This window comes from Sceloporus occidentalis, unplaced genomic scaffold (genome assembly GCF_023333645.1).
Source record: "Sceloporus occidentalis isolate IW3139 unplaced genomic scaffold, rSceOcc1.0.p SCAF_117, whole genome shotgun sequence".
NCBI classification, from domain to species: domain Eukaryota; kingdom Metazoa; phylum Chordata; class Lepidosauria; order Squamata; family Phrynosomatidae; genus Sceloporus; species Sceloporus occidentalis.
Genome location: NW_028317097.1, coordinates 2,332,192 through 2,355,638, shown reverse-complemented (window position 1 = coordinate 2,355,638; position 23,447 = coordinate 2,332,192). Strand labels below are relative to the sequence as shown.

Below are 23,447 nucleotides of genomic sequence, written 5' to 3'. Positions count from 1 at the left end.
TTCCTCAGTGTAAATTACTATCCCTTAGTGATGTATTCTGGCCTGATAGGGTGGCAGGTCCAGGAGGGCAGTAATCCCCCTGGTACAAAATCCAAGGGTAGATTGGCCACTTGGGTGATCAACCCCCCGGCGTCTCGCCACACAATGGGTCAGTTTGAAGGAAGATCTTTGATCTCCCCAATGAGTCTATTGGTTCTATGGACGCTATGCTGCCTCAGCATTAAGAGGCACCACACGCCTCTAAGATACAACACCCCGGGATATGACGTTATATCCCAGCTGTTCATTTTTTAAAGGCACATAGCATCTTTTATTGTACCTGAGACAATAACCACGGAGGTGGAGGGGACTGGGGGTAAATACACTGCTGCTAGGCCCTACACCTAGTATATACCTGAATTCGGACCTTGTTTCAGCAACCAACTCTAACTCAAATTCTTTCCAAACAGAGGGAACTGATTTGAACTTTTAGCTCATGTAGATTACAGTTCCCGTGATGCCTCTCCAACGATTCTATTGAGCTGCTTAGTTTTGTCACAGAATTAGTGATAACAATGAAACCTTAAAAAGCTAGGAATTGGCTTTCCTTTAAGGCTCCAACCAGCTACAAACAACCTATGACACCAGCTAGTTAATCCTGTCCCCAATTCCCATACTTACGTTATTCAAACTTCTGATATGGCATTGACCTCGATGCTCCTGTATCGTTCTTACTCACTACATACCGCAGAAGTCTATGGATGCACAAACCATGCATGAAATTGCGTAGAGTGAAGGAAATATAAGTTGCGTTGTGATTACAAGGACTGTGACCTGTAATGTCAGAAGCCTCTAAATTGTTACAAATTACACAGATAGTGAGGGATTTCTGTTTGTTGCTCCTCTGCTGACAGAGCAGTCTGTATATTTTGTTGCAGATAACACCAGAGAAATTATCATTACAAAACCAAACTCTCTGAGATCTACTTTGTTCCACTCACATGTAGCGTGTAATTAAAATCTACAAAACTGTATGGGTGTTTGGCTAGTGAACGTAAAGATACCCGAAACTACATTGTATATAGGGTCACCTGTGTTACCCTGCAAGTCCACAAACAACAACCAGCACTGACACAACCACAAATACATTCTGTTCATAATGTAAGGCCCCAAACTAAAGTTCATAGTTGTGTAGGACCTCAATCCTCCTTTTACAGCATGTAAAAATAAATTTGACCTGGTGTATCTTAAAGATGAGACATCTTATCATATTGTGCTTTGCAGAGGTAATAAAAGAGTTATATGGATGGTTAAATACAAGTGGGTGCTGATTACATGTCGGAACTGCAGCGGGTCTAAAAAGATCAAAGTAAATATCTATCCATCTGGTGAGATTGACAAATTCTGTTCCATAAACTATAAAACGTGCAGAGATCCTCGATAATTTAATCTTGGTAGAAGCAAAGTGTGTTTGTTATACCAGTAATTATGACATAATTCTGCAAAATCACAGATTTCACAGCTCAGTGGACCAGTCAGGGGAGATCCTCTCATCTCCCTCACTGGTTCATGATTCGCACTGCCTGCAAAGGCAGAGCAGCTCAGCAGGACAGTATCCAAAAATCGTAACTGCCCCGCTTAAAACATAGAAACTTATTGCGTGTATGTGGCGTGTGTGGTTGAGTTAGCATCAGCATGGCTGAGAATGGTCAATGTGTTTGAGCTTGTATCAGCACGGTCAGTGGTCAGTCAGGTAAAATGTTGTAAGAGTGAGTGAGCATCTTATTATGAGGTTTTGGGGTATTTATTATGGGTGCTAAACAGGACACTAAACTTTGAAAGGATGCTTGTTCCGCAGTAACCAATGTTATTTTTAAGAGACCCTAAGAATTTATAATTTCTTTCAAATAATGTACATTTAGTTGCTTTAGAATTTTGTATTGGATGTTCAGCAAATCTACCCATTATTATGCATTACCACTCCACTTAGCTTCTTTGATGACTCTTACACATGCAGCATTGGACTCCAAAGGTCAGCAGATCCCTGGAGTTTGTATAGAAAGGTCAAGTAAAGGGGGATTGAAGATCTCCGAAAAGATCTGTTATATAATGCAGTCATAACTGATTTTACCAGATAAGACTACTAAAGGTTTTTGCCTCATTGTGTCTGCTGGATGAGAGAGGGAAAAGCATCACATAATAATATCACCAAATCTGTACGGAAGGAGATGCTGCTAGCCCTCCGCGGTCCTGTTCTAGCTGTAGTTTGGATGATGATCATGGAAGCTGTAGTGAATCAACCATTAGGGTCTGACCCAGGTTCCCACAGGCCAAACACGTATCCAAGTGTTATAATTTAACAACAAATGGAAAAACGCAGACTGCCTTCTCTTGCTGTAAGTGATAGTTAGAGACATCGCTCTCCACACAAATATTTGTCATAATCAGATATCACCGATTTTTTTAGAAGACACATCGTCTGTCAGTTGTAAATTGACTTCGACTGCCGTGTTTTACGGATAATGCTCCCGTTGGGTGTAAACAAACTCCTTTTTGATCCCTGTCTGGCATGAAACTGTGAGTCAGAAGACGGTGAGTGGGTGAGTGCTTTGGAGGAGAGAACTGAAAACATTTAGCATAATAGGCTGTCTGCGAAAAAGACTGCACCACTGTTTGAAAACAAGCTACTGTTTACATCCATGACTGAAAATAAAATCCTGGAACACAAAATGATTCTTATTATAGCTCATGTATGGGGTGGAAAATAACTGTTTGCTGGGAGTTCAGAGAAAAATGCAACGGATGTAGGGAGTCTAAACCTTAGCACAAGCTTACATGTCAGTAGTCAGTATGTCCTCCCCCAGCCTCCCTCAGAGTGCTTAAGAAATTCTCTAACAAGTTATTGTCAAATTGCACGTCTTTGAATACTTTTTGTACGTTTCTTGCGAATATCTGTTGCCATCTCTTTTACGATGCATGAGAGTTTTAACTGCATCCTTCTAAACCAACCCAAAATGTTCAGCCACATTCAAATGAAATGAGGCTCCAGGCCATTAAAAAACATAAATTTTGCTTGCGAGCAACACATTTTGCGTTTGATTTTTCCTGAAACAAGGGGTCTTGTCGTGAATAAAATACACTTAATTAGTTGTAGTATGTTGTTAGGGTCTCCTAAGATATTGTTTATCACTCATTACATTCACTCATTACATTCAATACACATAAGTCCCTTCTTTGAAAGCCCAGTCTCCCTGAATCACAGACCTCCATTAGAACCCCAGTAGCCTTCTTATCATATATAAACCCAGTGAAGTAAACCCGGTAAATAAAGAAGAAACATCTGTATGTTTCGTTGATCTCAGCAGGTTGAGAACAAAAATGTTGGTAGTATCTAGTGGGACAAATGTCAGCAGGTAAATGGGGCAGTAAATTGGCACGTTATTGCCAATCCTAATTCCTATAACTGCATGATAGAGGTTTGTGGGAAGTCTGCTTTACAGCATGTTGCTTCCCTAGGTATCTAGGTGTCACAAAGTTCTTGAGAATAAAAGTGAGGAACCCAGTATGCAGCAAAGGCACTGATGAATAGTAAGAATCGTCAGACAAGCCGGGTCAGGAGTGGAGAAGGCAGCGAAGCCAGGAACAGGCACGGGTCAGCAACCAAGATGGTTATCATACAAGCCGGATCAGGAGTGGAGAAGGCAGCAAAAGTCAGTGACAGGCACAATTCAGCAACGGAGAGACAATCAGGTAGGTATACTGTAAAAGGCACTGCTCAGCTAGAACAATAACCGAGCACTGAATGGAAGTCAGTGCTCGGCTTTTGAATCTGCCGCTTCAACCAAGCTCCGCCCCCAACGGGTGACGTAACGCTAGGGAGGCATACTATAAGAGAGGGGGCGTGGTTCGGCCCCGTACGTACCGCCCATCACTTGTGATGGGGATACCGAGAAGGACCTGCCCCGGGTGCCTGCTGGATGCTGGCACCTCGAAGCAAGGTCCCGGAACTGCAGGAGAGGTAAGTTTCGAGTACCCGCTAGCCGCGGGTACTCGGGTGAATTGCTTCGTTGCGGTCCGTGACGCGGACCATGACACTAGGTCACTCTGTTCCTTCTCTGTGGAGGACATTTTGCTCCCTGACCACTTAGGATTGGCTGGAATTAGCCCTGCTCATATGAGCAGTTGCTTAATTAGCCCCAGCTGCACAAATAGATAGACCTACCCTATGACCTGAATGGGCACCTCTTTTCCTGATCACTAATACTGTATATGCTATTAGAACATCAATACTTTTATAGTGTTTATTCACCAAAGGAAGAGTGGGCAGGTTGTGTTTCCACACCTTTTCATCTCTATACGTTAGGAAGAGCCAACCCAAAAGACCTTCTGCTTAAAGAACAGCCTGGCCCGCAATAGCCACATTCATATAAACTATTGTAAATTATTCATGTTCTAACATGAGCTACTATAATAATTATTTGCTACTATTATAAGTATTTAAGTCTGTGCATAGGATAACAACTAAATCTTTGTTGTAAAGGGGAGGGGATGTTGCCATGACAACAGCCTGATCCAATCACATCTCTTGGCCTGTGAGCGTTCTTGTTTTGTCCACTGCTGCGGTGGAGTAAGAAGACTTGTGATTGGTTGGTGGCCCTAGCCTGATTTACAATGGCTGATAACAGCTCTGGGGCAGTTCTTGCTGTCAGATCCATGTCCTTCAATATTTAACTTCACTTCTCTTTGTTCTCCCATCTTGAGTCGAACAATACGTTAATTACCCAGTGAAGCGTTATAATTACTCTAACGGCGTTGCTCTTGCTTATAATTACTGCACCAACACTTTCTTTCTCCTATGCTCCAATCTATACCTATTATACTGTCACCGTGAAGACACATTAACATTATAATACTGTATAATTAACTGATGAGCAATTAAATTATTCCACCACTCTTGCTTCTTTTTCCGAGCAGCAGCAACCAGTCTCTGTTATCTCTCGCTTTCCCTCTTCTCTGTGATTTCCTTTTAAAGCCTATCTCCCTTCTTTTTAAGCAAGAAGCTTCATTTAATCTTTTCTTTGTAAATCAACTGAAATGTGTTTAAGTGTTTTCCGCTTATTTATTTAGCATTTCTCAGACATTACTTAAAAGCTCTTTAAACACAAACGCCCATGCTCTGTGCCACTGAGCTTTTATCTCATGCTGTGAGCGCTATCAAAACTTACATGGGGGCTCGGCGCTTTGAAAAACGTTAATTACCGGTGATGCCTTTAATAGGTAACATAACCAGTATAGGGAGCAGCCTTCCAAGACCCCATAAGACTTGCTTTTTAACACCTGCATCTTACATGGCACAACAGGATATATATATATATATATATATATATATATATATATATATATGCATATATATATATATATATGCATATATATATATATATATATATGCATATTTACTATATGGAAGTTATTTAATTGCACAAATTAATAATAAATAATTAATCTGCGTGGATATAAGCAAAATGAAAACATATTACAGCAGAAACATAATAGTAATGAATCTTTTTTCCACTTTGTGAATGGTAATTAATTACATTTGCACGCTTCAAGTGTTTTTTACACAATTTAAGCACCTGGTTTAATTATTGTTTATGTGTAATTGGTGGGGAATCTTTAAACGTGCGAAACCATTTTCTGTCTGTAAGGCCCTCCCCCTCTCCTATCCTTCATGAAATTACCTCACTTCATACATTACCCAGGGCCCAATAGGTCCATTATTTGCTGATTAATGGAAATAAAAAGCACACTTTTAGAAGAAAAAGTCGATAGGAGTAGCACTTTGCCCCTGTCAACTACTGTTAAATGTAGCATGTGATAATCGCTGTTTATTGGACTAATAATCTGTTTTAAAGAGAGGCTTTTAGAAAACAAAGACATCTTTATTAAAGTAAAAGCACAACTCACCCTGAAACATTTAATATATAAATTATAGATATATGATATAAAAATGAGGCACTCACATGAATGAAATCAATATATATTAAATATATTAAAGTGTCAGTCCATATTGTAAAGTAACAAATAGTTAATTATATACAGTATATATATATATATATATATATATATATATATATATATATATATATACGTGTACATATACATATTTGTAGATAGAAAGAGGGGATTGGTTGTGGAAGGAAGGTAATTTGGACCACAGATACTACATAGTTTGTACCCTCTATAAGGTGTTACTCATTAAACTACACATCCGGCCTAGCAGTAGTAATAGTCAACATCCAAAATTAATTTAGTTATTTAAAAATAAAGGGCTAAATGATGATTCACTATACAAACACAGTTTAAATAACAAAATACATAAAAATACATACTGCCTCTTCTTCTTCTGTACCATTATGTGTTAGCATGTCTTTGTGTTTTTGTCTATTTTGTATATTGTCAATATTAATGTTACTTTTAATGATCTCTGTTGTAGTAGTGCTACGAAACCAACCTGCATCTTATAAATAAAATGTAATGTAATAACTGAATGTAAATGGCCAAAGCAGGACACATTTACCGTATTTGCTCGATTATAAGACGACCCCCCAAATCTGAATATTAATTTAGGGAAAAAAAAGAAAAAGCCTGAATATAAGACGACCCTATAGGAAAAAAGTTTTACCAGTAAATGTTAATTCAGCTAAACTATTTTTTTTTAATAAAAGCTATGATTGAGAAAAATATTTTGGTTTTATTTCCTTCTATTTTCCAACCTGCCCCCCCAGTTATGCACATCTGCCCCAGAAATGCCTTATACCCACTATATGCCACCGTGCCCCATGATATGCCTTTTAACCCTCTAAATGCCACTGTGCCCCATGATATGCCTTTTAACCCTATATGCCACTGTGCCCCATGATATGCCTTTTGACCCCCTATGTGCCACTCTGCCTCCAGAAATGCCTTATACCCCTATTTGCCACTCTGGCATTTAGAGGGTTAAAAGGCATATTATGGGGAAGAGTGGCATATAGGGAGGTTTAAGGCATTCAGGAGGCAGAGTGGCGTATAGAGGGTTAAAAAGGCATTTCTGGAGGCAGAGTGGCATTAAGGGGGTTAATAGGCATTTCACAGAGCACTCTGCCTCCAGAAATGCCTTATGCCCCCATTTAACACTCCCCCCCCCCCAAACTTACCGGTGCTTCTGACTTCCCTGTCATGTAGCCGGGGCAGCGTGTAGATCCTACACACTTATGCTGCAGCCGGAAGGAGGCGTGGCTAGCAGCGGGGGTTGTCTGTGTCCATCTCGCAGACCTTCCCCGACTGTCAGAGATCAGAGTTCCCCGCACCGGCACCGGTGCAGGGAACTCTGATCTTTGACAGCCGGGGAAGGTCTGCGTGATGGACGCAGACAACCCCCGCTGCTAGCTACACCTCCTTCCTGTTGCAGCGGAAGATGTCTACACGAACCGCGTAGACATCTACACGCTGCCCCAGCTACACACCGGGGACTCAGAAGCACCGGTAAGTGGGTGGGGGGGGGAGACAGGAGGATCCAGGTCCCCTGCAGCTGCGGGGGATCTGGATCTTAGTCGTCTCATAGTCAGACCTATTTGATCTGGAAAAAACCTTGTCTTATAATCGAGCAAATACGGTATTTTAGTTTGCAGGTCTTTACAGAGACTATTTAAGTGACCCATTCATAGCTATTTTCCTTTAACTGAGTAAGGCATTTATGTAATGATCTAGTTTATCTGCACAACTTACAAACACATTTTTTGCCGTTTCTATAGACATTTTTTTGACATTGAGGGGTGTGACACTATAAGCTCGTAAAAAAAATGCGACATCAGAGGGCGGGAATAGGGTAAAGGGGACTTGTGTCCCACAGAACATTTAGGAAGTATTTATTATTAACAACCAAACAGTACAGTTGCCTGACATGAACACAATTGGCTCGGTTACTCATTATGTCAGTCACAATTAGTGGTATTCAATTAGATCTCTATAAATAAGTAAAACGTTCTTGTAGCTCCACAAGCAACTTGGGTACCAATAAATAAACATTATTAAAGTCCTAGAAAAAGCTGTACTTTCTGCAGCCTCTATGGTTTAGCGACTACAACCTTTGTGGAGAAACTCTGTTTTGGACTAATATTATTCAGTGTTGTGTAGTCCTAATGAGTGTTTTCAAAAGAAATCTTAGTTACTGTTTGTGGTAGCAGTCAAGTGGCAATGAGTGTACGTTCTGTGTATTCTGGAGATGTGATGGACGGCCAGTAAAGTTGGTAAATAAATTGAAAAAGCTGCTATGCTTCTGACAAGTTCTCCCTCTGTTCATTACCTTAGACATGCCAGCAGATCAGAAAAGCTAAAAATAAAGCATTTTATCCAAGCGATGAAAACAATGTATATAGCCCATCAATGCTTCACAATTGGCTGCAATCTTCCTCTTAGGGTAATTACCTCTGAGTTACATTACAAGCACTTTCTAGTTACAAATAGTACACCTCCTATAGCGTTCGCTCCTGGAGATGTGCATGTAAGCAAAATGCCTTGGGATGCCCCCTCTCTGTACAAACTGCTTCCAAAGTAGAATTGGAGCAGTTGATACTTAAAACTGCATCTTATACCTTTTGCTGGACCAGTGTTACATTTCTTTGTCATAGCTGAAATACCTTCTAGATCTCACTTGACTTAACCTAGAATCATTAAAACCTAAAAACATATGTCTAGAAGGTAGACCTTCAAGTTTGCGTTATGTTATGATGAGCGAGATGATGATCCAGCTCCATGGCAGTGTTGAAGTTTCCGTTAAGGATGGATGGTTAGATGTTAGATATTACGATTTAGTGCATATGACTGGTTATCATTTAGAATTATAATGAAACATGGATAATTGGTTTAAAATAAATTTATAGTGAGATCCCATTTGATTTCTTTTCCGCATTAAATCTTATAGATCTGCAAGGTAAAGATGCTAAGGGAGCAGGTAATCATGCTGGTGTTGGAGGTCTTGGATTGTACCTCACTTGTGAAATCTTATAGATCTGCAAGGTGAAGATAGTAAGAGAGTAGGGTATTATGCTGGTATTGGAGACATTTTTTTTAACTAAGTTGTGTCATTGGCATAATTGGATGAATAAAAATGGTACTTTTTTATGTCCTAAATATAGGATTTGTCTTGTGCAAATGCCAAACCATTTAAATAACCACAGATGTTTCAGATCTTTCTGTGAACAACTCTGTATATAGAACTGATTGGATACAAACAAATAAAGAATAACGGTGACATCAATTTCTTTTTCCACTTTGTATAACATGTGTGAATACAAATGTGGAATAGAATTCATTGATAACTGCAAGACAGCAAAGGGGAAGAATGTCATTTTCTTCGGGGTGGGCTGTGTGTAAGTGTGTTTTTGCGTGGGAGTATGTGTGTGTTAGCGTGGGAGTATGTGTGTGTTAGCGTGGGAGTATGTGTGTGTTAGTGTGGAAGTATGTGTGTGTTAGTGTAAAAGTATGTGTGTTAGTGTGGGAGTATGTGTGTGTTAGCGTGGGGGTATATGTGTGTTAGCGTGGGGGTATGTGTGTGTTAGTGTGGGAGTATGCGTGTGTTAGCGTGGGAGTATGTGTGTGTTAGCGTGGGAGTATTTGTGTGTTTGCGTGGGAGTATGTGTGTGTTAGTGTGGGAGTATGTGTGTTAGCGTGAGTGTGTACCAGAAGCCACTTGGCTTTATCTGCCCCCCGTGACCAGAAGGTGCCACCTCTCCCCTGCCTACTGTCAATACAAATAGAAAGCTGTAACACACTTCCTAGACTCTACCTGCATTGGTTTTGCAGAATGTGCATGTAATCCTAGAGATTTCACACAATTGTTGTGTACAGTTACTATCACAAATATATTAGGGTGACACAGCAATTTAAAACACGTGATCTAGACGTAAAAAGGCCACCTCCCACATAAGACAATATTAAAAAGTTTTTTTTTTTAAATTAAGTTTAATTATGTTGTATATAGACTTAAGACTTATCTCATGCTTCGATTCCTTTGAGTTGTGTTATATGGCAGCTTTTGCTGTCACTTTCCGCTGAAGGAGAAAAAAAAACACCCCGTTCACACATAATACTCTGACTTCTGACCCAAAATGGTCACTTGGCATTTAGAAACCCTTACCTATTTACTGCTTTCACTTCAGGTTTCTGCCTTGTCTTCCCAGCTTTTGCACTTGTTTTACTCATTGGAAGAAGATGAAAATGATATCAATTAATTGCTGTTTGATTACCATGTAATTACTCCATGACTCAGAATGATTTCAGACAAAGCAAGCACTATCTGTGTCTTAACAGCATGATAGATGTTTGACTAATATTTTAGAAAGCTTGGTAAATATGTTGTGATTTGGATGCTGCTTTTAATCACATCTCTTCTGCTCTGCCGGAGCTGTGAAATTGTGTTACATATTATTCCACAGGCATTTCTCTTTGTTGTGGAATTTGCATAACCAGCGAAACCAAACTGTTCTCCGAAAGCAGGTACTACTGGCAGTCTGGGGAGAAGGACTAGGCCTCAAGGGTATAGTATACCATACCTCCCAAGTGTCCCGGTTTTCATGGAACAGTCACAGTTTTCCCACATAGCTATCCCACTGTTCTGCTTTTGTGGGGCCACCTGGCAACATTTTGAAACAGAGGACCACAAGGTGGTTCTTTGGATATGGTGGTGGACAACACCCGATCCATGCCCACTCCCTTGGCCAGCCACCCCCGTTCTTGGTCTGGCCATACCCCCTTCCCACCTATAGCCACACTCCTCAACACTGGTGTCCCAATTTGGACACCCGAAATGTAAGGGGGTATAGTTATTGTATGTCCCACAGTCTGAAAAGGCTGGCCAATGGCATGCAACAAAGCCTTATAGGAACACTGGCAACTATTCTCTGGATATCAGAATTGATTACAGGGCTTCTGGGTCAATCTGTTTAGTCTTGGGTAAGGGGTTATGTCCCTTTCAGTTCTTATAAGAGTAGCCCGACACCTATATGCAATTTATGTAGCCCCAGAATCTTCCCTTGGTCTGCTATAAGGAGCAGAGGAAGCTTTCATGGATGCTTATGGGTCACCATAGTTTATTAATTAGAACACAATTAACCCTATATTCCCCAGAGATGTTTTAAAATATTAGAACCTCTTAAGAAATCCAGGGCTATTTATAGAGAGCAATTCTGGTACAAAAGTATTAAAATGAAATCAATAAAACTGCCAGTTCCTCCTCATTTAGCTCCAGAATATCTCTAGACATAACCTCTTATACAGCAGGTATAACAACCTCATACTATACTTTATTATAGTTTTTATATGGTTATTTACATACTTTCTTGGGTAAGCTACCATAATATTGTTGATGGAGAATGCGGTGTAAAAACTTTGAATGCATTTTTTTTCACCACTTGCTAGGATCTTCAAAGTTTCACTTGTAGCCAAATTTTCCGTATTAGCTTGTAAGCACACATGCATGAGAATCTGATGGAAAGCCGGTGGTGTGCTCAGAGGGAGGGAGAAAAACATTGCTAAAAGTATCTGGACCGATCAATGGAAAATACATTTAATTGCATAGGGGGAGGTCTTGGGACACTCTACAAATGTAATTCTCTTGTTTTCATGTCATACCAGCCTTACATCTGAGATCCATACACATATTGATAGGCATGATCTTTGAATCAATGATAAGTTGAGTACCTCAAACACTTCTTAACAGGAATGTATGAGCTTCAATAATTATGTGGGGCTTAGGGGCCAGCGAGCACCGGAGGACCCTAGTGTGATCAGGTCAAGTCTCATAAAACACAATCTGATGTCAAAGCATTTAAAGTAATTTTAAAGCATGATGTAAATAATATCTATACCCTTAACTCTATAACTAAGTTAACGCTAAGTAAGAAAAAAACACATGAAGCCACAGCTTTCACTTTTATATATATATATATATATATATATATATATAAAAGATGACAGACACTGGCTCCTATATGTGTGTGAGGATATAAGGAACAGGTAATTTTGTTCCTTACAAGCATATGTTTGATTTTTTATTTAATACCATGACTGGATAAGGCACTCCCTACCGTACTTGTAATGAGGGGTGGTGCACTTGCAGAATATCCATTGGTTTGGTGCACTGGGACCTTCAGAGCTTGGTGGTTCCTAAGCATGTGCCTAGTGTGCCTAATGGCTAATCTAACACTGGGCAGGCAAGGTATATTTCAAGTTTCATTTTTCAAGGCAAAAATATGAAAAGTGGATAATCATAGCCCACCCATTCCCATGTTTTCTCCCTCAATGCTTACGTCTCACCCATTTTCAAGTTTGTTACACCTATTTATTGTCATACCTCTGACAACTTCCACTCATGACCCAAAAGGACATTTTTTTTTAAAGTATAGAAGCCACCAGAGCCCTTTGTCCCTAAAATATAGACGTGAAATGGTGTAATGGTAGATTATTGTCGCATTACAAATCCAAGCCTCTTGCACAAAATAAATACTTTTTCGGATTTATGAACAGACATTCAAGTATTGTACACTCAGAAAGCAAGGCAGTGCTTCCTAGTGACCGTTCTTTGTTGACTATATTCCATATTTTCTGAAAATTCAAGTAAAACATATTAAAAGGCAAGAGATATAATATAGTTTACACAAATAACTACAGCTACCAGTACCAAGTATTATGGCCTTTTATTAGGTTTTATCTCTTGCAGACCTTTCACCATGCCGCTACTATGTTCTGTGTATATACACCTGGTGATAAAGAATTCTTAACTAATGATAAATTCATATTATTGCTTTCATCACTTAGATTATATATTGCTTATGTTTAGTTTCCTGGACATACAAGAGATTTGATATCAGGAAATCATGAGGGCATGAGAAAAACTGGCAGGACTGCGCTACAACTGCAGCTTTGGAATGCAGAACACAATAGGGCAATTAATCACTGGTCCTTCTGACGGGCTCTGACTGGTACCTTTGTTCAAAGTTCGCTTGGCTTGTAAGACTCTAATCACTTTAAATTCAGCTCATCCATCAGTGTAGAGAACCACCTGTGTGCACAAAAGGACGGGATCGTCATTCGCTTCTGATGATATCAACTCTTTCAATGCCAGAAGGGAATCGACAGTTTCTGTATGGCCTGTGTCAACTATAGTGTAGTCAACAGTGCGTCGCTGGTACGTGACACAGCTATTACAGTGAGCCTAATTCATGTTCCATCAAGCAACGTAATGGCTTCATTTGTTCTCTTTATACAGCTCTACATGGGTTCTCTCTGTACGTTTAAAGTATCTAGTAGTCTCCATTCTTTGCTGAGCATTGCCATTAATCATTGTCCATGATAGCTTTTGACCTGCCTACTTCAATAATTATATTTTAATAAGTGAACTCAGGCCATGAAAAAACATTTCCTTTATGCCTCAATGAAAAGCAATGCTGTTCTGTTTCCAGGAGTGAATAACAAGCTGCATAGCTTTTAGCTGTATAGCTTTTAGGGTTGTGGAAACATTATGGAGGATGTTCGCCAAAGGCAGCTTTTAATATTTAGGCAAAAGCATTGGTGTTTATTTCAGAATGATAGTCACAGTGCCTCCTGAGATGAAGGTTTGTGGATGGAAGTGACAGTGTTCTTGGATTAAATCAAGCTAATGTGTAGCATTAGTAAACTTGTTTTACTGCTTGTTTCCGTAAGTCAAATTATTATGTTATATAGTACTTGTTATGTAATGTTTACCCATTGTACTTTGCTACTGGACATGATGACACTATATAAAACAATATGTAATAAGACACAAATTAACAAATCACTGATTTTTAGGACACTTCTACAACATCTCTCTGTATCAGACAACCACACAAACCATAACATTAAAGACTCATAACTAAATATTATGGGGGTTTTCAGTAATGGCAGCTGAACTAAGATGTAGGCAAGCCAGAGGTAGCGTGACTTAAGCTGAGCTGGAGCCAAGCCTGGCATCAGACAAAACCACATTGGCCTACCCAGACTTAGCTGAGGGTAACAGGAGATATCTGCCAACAATGCCATAATGGCAGCTTGCTTGTACTGTTACACTGCAAAACCAGTTTAAGACTCCACAAGAGCCATAACTAAGCAATCATTCAGTATAATCACTGCATTGAGTATATTGATATAGATGGGTGTAGGAACCAATAAGAAACAGGAGTCAAGCCCCTTTTTAATTTACTCTAGAGGCACCAGGCAGTATCACTATGAACATCATATCCTAGTATATACAATCTTTACTGGAAATGATGATATTTTTGGGATTCCTAAACCCCTGGTAGAGGTCTTATTAACTAACCTGGAATGGTAAAATCCCATGACCTCCCAGTTATTGGACCTCTACTGTTCTCCATCTACACCTCTTCCCTCCGACAACTCATATGTTCCTTTGGCTTTCAGTACCACCTATATGGAGATGACACCTTAATCTATATTTCCTCTCCTGACCTTTAGCCCTCACTTCTAACTTGCCTTATCGACTGCCTTTCGAAGACTGCATCATAGATGGCTTTGCAGTACCTGAAGCTCAACATCGCCACCATCTTCCTGACATATCTCTTACTGTTGACATCACCATCCAGCAAACAAGTCCCTGTCTTGGTGTCACAATTGACTCTGTCTGTCTTTCATCCATCACATCCAGTCCCTCATCAAATCCTGCCACCTTCGCCTGAAAAACTTGTCCTGAATTCACCCATTCCTCACATAACAAACCACCAAAATACTAATCCACTCCCTTGTAATACCCCACCTTGCACTGCTCCAGTCTGTCCTCAACATTGCAGCTAGGTTAATCCTTCTCTGTCACCGTTCCTCATCTGCTGTTCCACTGTGCCAAATCACTCCATTGGCTGTTCCCACTCCTGCATCCAAAAATTCACCCTTGCTGTATCTCCTTGCTGGAATTACCCGTCAGATTTTCTCCCTTGTACCCAACTTTCAAAAGGTGACTAAAACCCACCTTTCCTCCTAACAATTCTAACATCTCAGCCATCATCCTAATCAAGCGCTCTGAATGACCACCAACCTCCTCAGATCATCCAAACTCAAACCAATCCTCTCCTATTGTTTCACTTCCCCCTCAACCACCTACTAGATTGTAAATTTGCAAGAGCAGGACTCTCTTCTCATTTTGTTTATGATTTTAAATTATTCCCCTTATTGTAACAGCGCTGAGGAATCTGCTGGCGCTATATAAATATATGTATTTTTATTTAATATGGCAAAACCTGGCCTGCAAGCCTTGGTCTAGACAACATTTTCAACTGACTGGATTTTTCATCATGTGAGTGTAAATGCTAAAGTGCAATAACAGGGAATTTGGGATGTTGGATGTTGTCACTATTATTAAAGGACATTAAGCACTCATGCTAAAGCATTTGTTTATCCGATTAAACCGTATACTTTCTTTCACAATCCTTCTCAGCACCACTCTGTACTCCTTCACAATGTATTCCTTCCCAGTAGCAACCAAAACAGTTCTGAGGAGTTTTAATCATTAATCCTTTGAAATTATAAGCTTCATATTTCTTTTCATAAATTACTTTTTCTCTTGCCTTTTTTGTATTTTTTGTCTCCAAATACTATAAATTCATTAATAATAATAATCCTTAAACCAGAAAAAAAGCTTGAGATTGTACACTTGTACACTTCAGGGAATAAGAGAACCTGAAGAAGTAGTATACGAAACGCGTCATACGTGTTGACGTAGGAGGAAGGAGAAGCTGATTTTAACTATATGCAATCACACATATTGTTCGGACTTTCAGCTATGGAAGAACGCGGGACGTCGTGTTTCTGAAGGCTCCTGACACACCAAATTTTAACATTATATTACATTCCATTAAAATTATCTACCTTTTACCACCACTGACTCCGGATCTATACTTGGGGTTCCATCTGTTATTACAGAGGAGAGAGAAATGTTCTTCTTACAATTTGTTGTTATATTTTTTTGATATATTACACTATTTTATTATTTTTATCTTTTCATGTTCTTCCAGGGCATATCATTTGGATCCTTTTGAGGCCATATCCTGTCGGTATTATATATCTTATTATTCCACACTGGTGTGAGGGGCGCGGTCATCTATGTATGCTTTTTTGATCTTTAGGTAAACAAAGTGGGGTTTGTTTTAAGGTTTTTCACAAAGTAAATTTGTTTAAAACAAGTTTTTATTTATATTTATTAAATATATATAAATGTATACATTTATGTTTTTTTGCGCACCACTCATTTCATGTTTTCATAATAAGAGAACCTTACTTTTTCTGATGGACCTTTTTGGTGTCTAAGAGTTACATTTTTGGTAAATGAGAACAGAATGAGCTAGTATCCAGCAATCTCACTCTTACCATACAATTATGTATTTGTGTGTTAGTGCTGCAAAGTGCAAACTGTTTTTTTAACAACACATTCCCAAGGCCACTCAATCCCATAGCGGGAGCAGGAAAAAAATTGTATTTGCTGCATTTTCATATCTGCAACCAATGTCAGCATTTTAGCCCAGTAAAAAACGCATGACGCAGTAACCCTGGGCCACTAATTTTTTTTCCTTGAGATTCGTAACAATTTTTTTTGTATTAGTTGGAAAAGTGGTTACAACACAGAGCTGTGATTATACCTCTGGGATAAACGCTGTAAATGTATTTTAGGATGGAGAAAAAGATAGACATTTGTCTGCCCTATTGTTTATTTGCCGATGTTGGTTGGTTAAGATGGCCTTTACAAGAATGGAGAGTGATTTAGAAAAGTTAGAAAACAATACTGGTTCTGCACACAGACTGCCACCTAGCTCAGCTTTATTGAGTTTAACATGTGAACTAAATATTTATTATTTAGTGCCAGACTGCCAAATGAAAAGCAAAAGCCCCATCATATCAACTAGTTAATGAAGTATCCAGAACTAAACCTAGAATTATTTGGCAAATCCAAACGTAAATACAAGTAATACATCATTTTATTTGACTGGAGCCCTCTTTAATTACCATATCTCAATATATAACTAGTTCAATAAACCATTAAATCCATCAGTATAAAACCACCTAAATGTACAAAAATGTGCTTAATAAAACAAATGTACTGTTGCTATTTTAAAAATAAAACTATTTATTGATTGGGTTTATGACCAGATATACCACTATCCTATATATTGATAATTCCCTTCCTTGATAGATGCCAGTATAATCCATTCTAAAAATGATTCTATGAACAGCATTAACACGTACTGTGCCAAAGTACGCTTGCAAATTCCCACAATGAATGCACAAATCACTTCGCACAGTATTATTAAGGGATTTGGTGAACGGCAGAGAATAGAACCACTCTCTCTAGTGGCTGAGGCATTTAAATGAAAAATGGATTTATTAAGTTAGAACGCACTGCGTGAGCTGCTACCTCTTCCCTCTGGGGAGACTGAAGCGTTTTAGACTTGGCTTAAATGATATGTGTAATGAGTTTTGTAGTGTAATTTCATTCTTAATTAGACCGGGATCCCAATGAAAAAGCTGTTCTGCTACATTTGATACATTCAGAAGATATCAGGTGTGCCTGATTGTGAGAACTCTGATGACTTATGATGAGGTCTGTCCTCTGTTGGACCAAGAGAATTAAGCAGAGAGATAGGGTGACGCACACTGACAACATGACTTCTGTATCAGCTCCAGTGAAGTGTAGCTCACATGTCATGGAGATTGACAATATCTCCCTCTGCTCCCTCTCTTCCAAGGGTAAAAATCCAGGAGCAAACAGCTCATGTCAGAGGGTGACAGATGGCCAAGGACACTTGTTCAACAGGAGATCCTTATAAAAGTCTGGCACTTTTAGAAGTGTAATAAACATGTGTAATACAAGACATTAAGACATTGTAGGCCCATGGGCTACAGTTACTGTGAGGCCCCCCATAATATTGGATTGGGCATAATTCGTATGACAAATGTTCATTTTAATATACCTACTACGTCTTTATATATGCACAGAGCATCCGGAAATATATTTGTATATTTGGCCCGCTTTCCAGAGTCCCCACCCCACTGCAAAAAAAATACCGGCTTTTGTATTGCAGCTTTGCAGGGCCGGACTGGGAATGAAAAGCAGCCCAGGAAACATTTTGACGCCAGCCCCATATATTTTATCTTATGGTTGAGCTCTTGTACCGACACGCAGCCCTCATACATACCTGAGTCACACTACCGTGTTTCCCCGAAAGTAAGACAGCGTCTTACTTTCTTTTTATCCCTAAAAGCCCCACTATGTCTTACTTTCGGGGTATGTCTTATATTGGGAAAAAATTTTCGAATTTAATGCTTTCCTACCTTTCCTTTCTTCTTTCAGCTTCTTTTCCTCCTCTTCGCCAGTTCTTGTCTCCTTCCGGGTCAGAGGGCACGGACAGCGGTGGGCGCGGCTTCAGTGTTGTGCGCCGGGATCTGACAAGAAACCCCGGCGCACAACAGCTGTTGCCGCGCAGATCACAAGGGAGCGGTATCGGAGGTCATTAACAGACCTCCGGCTCCCTTGAGTGATTTTAAGCCGGGTTGAACCCGGCTTAAAATCACTCAAGGGAGCCGGAGGTCTGTTAAAGACCTCCGATACCGCTCCCTTGCGAGCCTGCTCCTCCAGCGGCGGACATTACTGTCCGTCTCTGGAGGGGTGCCGGGTGCCGCAGGTTGGCACCCCCTGGAGTGTGGCGCCCTGTGCGGTCGCACACCCCAAAGGTCGGCCCTGCTCTAAGGGGCCGGCCTTAGGGGTCTGCGGCCGCACAGGGTTTAAATAAAAACATCGGGGGTTTTTTTCAACTTTATTTAACATCCTCCATGTTAAATAAAGTTAAAAAAACTTTATTTAACATCCTCCATGTTAAATAAAGTTTTTTTTAACTTTATTTAACATGGAGGATGTTAAATAAAGTTAAAAAAAAAACCCCGATGTTTTAATTTAAATCCTGTGCGGCCGCAGACACGTAAGGCCGGCCTTGGTGGGGACTTCCCGGCCCCTTAGAGTGGCGGACCCGGTCGCAGGTGCGGCGGGCCTAAGGGGCAGGCGCCCCTTATGCCCTGCGTTAATGCGGCCGTAGGCCGTAGGCAAATCCCCCGTGTTTCCCCGAAAGTAAGACATATGTCTTACTTTCGGGGTACGGCTTATATTAGCTGACCCCTCTGAAACTCCCGATACGTCTTACTATCGGGGGTGTCTTACTATCGGGGAAACACGGTATTTGCCATCCACTCTATAAATTATTCATTTATTTTCACATTATTTGTACTAAAATCCCAGAAACCAAAAATGTTAAAAGGCCCAAATTAGTTACAGAGACTAGACAAAATGTAATCAAAACATTTGCTACTGCAAAAACTTTTAGATGAAAAAGTTCCAGTTCCGTCAGTGGGTATGTAAAAGGTTCTCCCTTAAGAGGGACAGAATTAAATCATGCCTTACAATTAAATTGGGTTTCACAGACTCTGAAAATCCCAACCATCATCCAGGTTTCTGCCTTTGTGATATGATCTGCAGAGTAAATAACACAATTCCTTTACTTTTCCACTCACTGATTTCTGGGCCTAGAAAGTTTAGATGACCAAATACACACCAGGACAGGCTCTGCCACACTGACACCCAAACACACACACACACACACACACACACACCAGGACAGGTTCTGCCACACCGACACCCAAAAACACACATCAGGACGGGCTCTGCCACACCAACACACCAAACACACACACACACCAGGACAGGTTCTGCCACACCGTCACCTAACCACACACACCAAGACAGTTTCTGCCACACTGACACCCAAACACTCACATCAGGACGGGCTCTGCCACACCAACACACCAAACACACACACACACACACACACCAGGACAGGTTCTGCCACACCGTCACCTAACCACACACACCAAGACAGTTTCTGCCACACTGACACCCAAACACTCACATCAGGACAGGCTCTACTACACCAACATCCAAACACACACAGACACCAGGACAGGTTCTGCCACACCGACACCCAAACACACACACCAAGACAGTTTCTGCCATACCGACACCAAAACACACACACCGGGACAGGCTCTGCCACACCAACACACCAAACCCCTACACCAAGACAAATTTTAATTCAACAACAAACACTTATCTCCTGGTGCTCAAGGCAAGTGTTTAATGTTTATAATGGAAAATACCCCTCTGGTATTAGATAGCCTTAAGGCAGACCTGGTCTCTGATGAAAAGATAATAACGCTAAAAAGCCTGTCCTTCACCAGATGCATGCTGGTTCTTTCCTCCCTAAAGTCTAGAAGAACGTGATCATTGAATAAGCCAGCAGGTCATGTAGCACAAGAACAAATTGTTTTCTTTACAAAAGTTACTGTTTGAAAATACTGTGATTTTTACTGGGATGTAGTGTTGTGAGGCACACTAAGCTTTTGAATCTTCTAGAAAAGGTGGACACCAAAGCAAGAACGAGTTACAGAGGTTTTGTGTGAGGTATTAACCAACCTTTAATAAATTAGCTACACAAGTACAGTATATGAAAAGTTAAATTTCATAGACTTCTTTCCTATTGGAAACTTCCTCTGACTCTACTTTAAATATAAATAAAATAAAATTAATACATGGGAAAGAATAATAAATACCAAGAGGGCAGGTACATTATTTTTCCAGATTTGCATTAAGATGAAAACCATCCCATTCTACACGGTCTGGTAACTCAAATTTGGTTGCCAACATTTATAAAACCAATCTTAGTGTCAGTTTTACTATAATGGTGCGTATTTATAAGGTAAAATTTGAGAGCAAAACTCTAAACATAGAGCAGTCACCATGAAAACCAATAAATTGTTCCAGATGATTGACCAATAGAATTTTGCCAATGCATTGCTTTATATATTTCAGGAATTCCTCTTAAAAAGACACACATTGCAAAGCACACCACATAGACACCAAGTTTATGAACCCGTCATCTTAGGGTATCATTTGAGCTCCTAGTTTAGTATTTTATTCTAAATAAGGAGTATCACCTACTGTTTAAGAGAACCACCATTAATGATATGCACGCTTGGGGTTATGCATAAGCAGAAAGTCTTATGTAAAAATGGAGTAATAACCATTGAATATCCCTGGTACCTGCTCCACTTTTACTGACCTTAACACATGAAAATCATTGCGCAGTAATATTAAAAATGGCCTCTATGCTGAGAAATCAGCCAAATATATCATAAAACATCACAAGTGCCAAACCAGAGAATGGCTACTTACTCTTAGGAAGCTCAGATTGCGCCCATGCTCAATGCTGGTTATCTCGAGGTTACCCATCACCACTTCACAGTTTTCGTAGTATTTGCGCATAGCTTTGTACTGCTGGTCCAGGTCTGACAGTGAACTTAGCTTGTTTTCTGTACCAGAGCAAACTGCAACAGAATAAGAAGGAACTGGTAAGTGAGTGGCTACACAATGCGATTCAACACAGTAATCTCTCCCAGGGAGCTAACCAACATCAAAAGCACTGTAACATTATTACTACAGATAATAATTCTTCATATGTAGTTTCCCTAACACTTTCTTTAATATATTTTGGTTATAACACTCGTACAGTTCATTTTCTAAACTTACTATTACTATAACTCCTTTAACACACGATATCTACATTGGTGGTCATTGTATCGTCTACTTTTTTTCTCCTTATAATTCTTCAAAAAGACAAATCTATGAACCACTATGACTGTGGAGAACTAAACTGAATCTGCATAATGTGCTACAAGAATCAAATTAGCATCACGGTTTCTGATTTTCATTTCAGACCCCATATGCAAATACACAGTTACAGTATGGTAAATTTGCATATTGGGCTTTACTGTCCATCATAAAGAAAATGATGCCATTTTTTCTCTTACAAATACTTTTAATTCTGCTGGAACAACATATTGTTTATTTACACTTTAATGATCTGTTGTCAACACTACTAAGCACTATTAAAGTGACATGCTGTATTCCCTTTGTGATTATGGGTAAAATATTTATTTTCTGTTAGGGCATTTTAACTGTAGAATTCGGTGCCAAATTAAATTGGCAGATGCAACTAATAAATGCTGGATAATTTTCTAGCAGTTTGGGAATATGTAGATGAAAAACATAGACACTTCTTTTAGATTAACTTTCCCCTGTTCAATCCATTGTGTAAAGTATAACAAATCCTTTTTAAATCAAATTATGACACAACTAAGGAGGCTCTATGCATATATTTACATGAAACCACTATTATGTGAAAGCTCATATTTTACATTCTGTAATGTTTTATTCATACTGCAGTGAATTGGATTACTTTAAATAACATCTGAAATGGAAACTTAACACCTAAAAATTTAAACAGGTCATAGTAATTCATTTAAATAATGTATTCTTGTTTGCAAATGCGTGTAAGAACTTGTTCTATGCACTTGCTTTTTTGAATGGCAATTGTCCAAAAAATTGTACAATGTAAAGAAATATTTATTTTTTTATTTGCCTTTTCATATTGACTTATCTTTTATCTGTTTCAGATTATTGTTAAATGCACTTTTCAAACAACCTGTGAATTGTTCCTAGAATGCAAACTACTGTCACATAGCTGGAACATGTGATATTATATAGATATATATATATATATATATTGATATATATATATAGATATACACACACACATATATATATATATTTTTATTTTTTATTTTTTTTTCTGTACAGCATATATGCATCAGAGGATATGCTACTGTATTATTCACCCGTAACATATCACATGAGTGCATATCCTTCCTGTGGACATATAGCTCACATATAGTGAGTTGTCCTGAATCTGGCTATTTCCACAGCCGCATCATCTCTTATTTTCTATCAATGTCATGACAAATGTATCAGTAACAGCCGCGATAACACTCCTTTGTTAATCCCGCTCTACTTCTGAGTGAAGGAAATGTTCCATTGACCCAGACAAACACTGCCAAACCCAGTACAACAGCCAGGTTAATGCAATTTCTAATCCTCTCCTGGGGGATAACAGCGAGGCTCTAAATATTCTACAGGAAGAAGTTTCATTCCTGGTAACAACTGAGCCTAATTAATTGTCGATGACAACTTTCTGACATTCATACTCTGGGTTTCTTAATTGTTTTCTTTGTTCCGGCACTGCTACAATAATATTCTTTTTTAATAACCACATTAAAAATGTTTTATTACACACTTTGTTAAAAATCTATTTACGTAATTTACAAGAGAGCTTTGAATATCAATGGATGCCAACCACTCTATGGTTAAAAAAAAACTGCAACTGCAATGCTGCACCGTTTTCATTTTTAATATTAATGGTTATTACTGTACTAACAATCATTAGCATTAATAGTGTTAATTATCAGTC

At 39.3% G+C, this 23,447-nt stretch overlaps 1 protein-coding gene across 1 annotated transcript in view; it reads right to left on the bottom strand.

Moving 5' to 3' along the window:
* LOC149282405 (receptor tyrosine-protein kinase erbB-4-like) overlaps positions 1 to 21,716 on the bottom strand; it is a 174,723-nt gene extending 153,007 nt beyond the window's left edge. The window contains exons 1-2 of the mRNA XM_089498277.1: positions 21,696 to 21,716; positions 21,317 to 21,544 (exon numbers count right to left, since the gene is read on the bottom strand). Of these exons, the coding sequence (XP_089354403.1) occupies positions 21,317 to 21,544; positions 21,696 to 21,716 (249 nt within the window). The remainder of the gene's footprint in view (positions 1 to 21,316; positions 21,545 to 21,695) is intronic.
* Between the last annotated feature and the right edge of the window lie 1,731 nt (positions 21,717 to 23,447).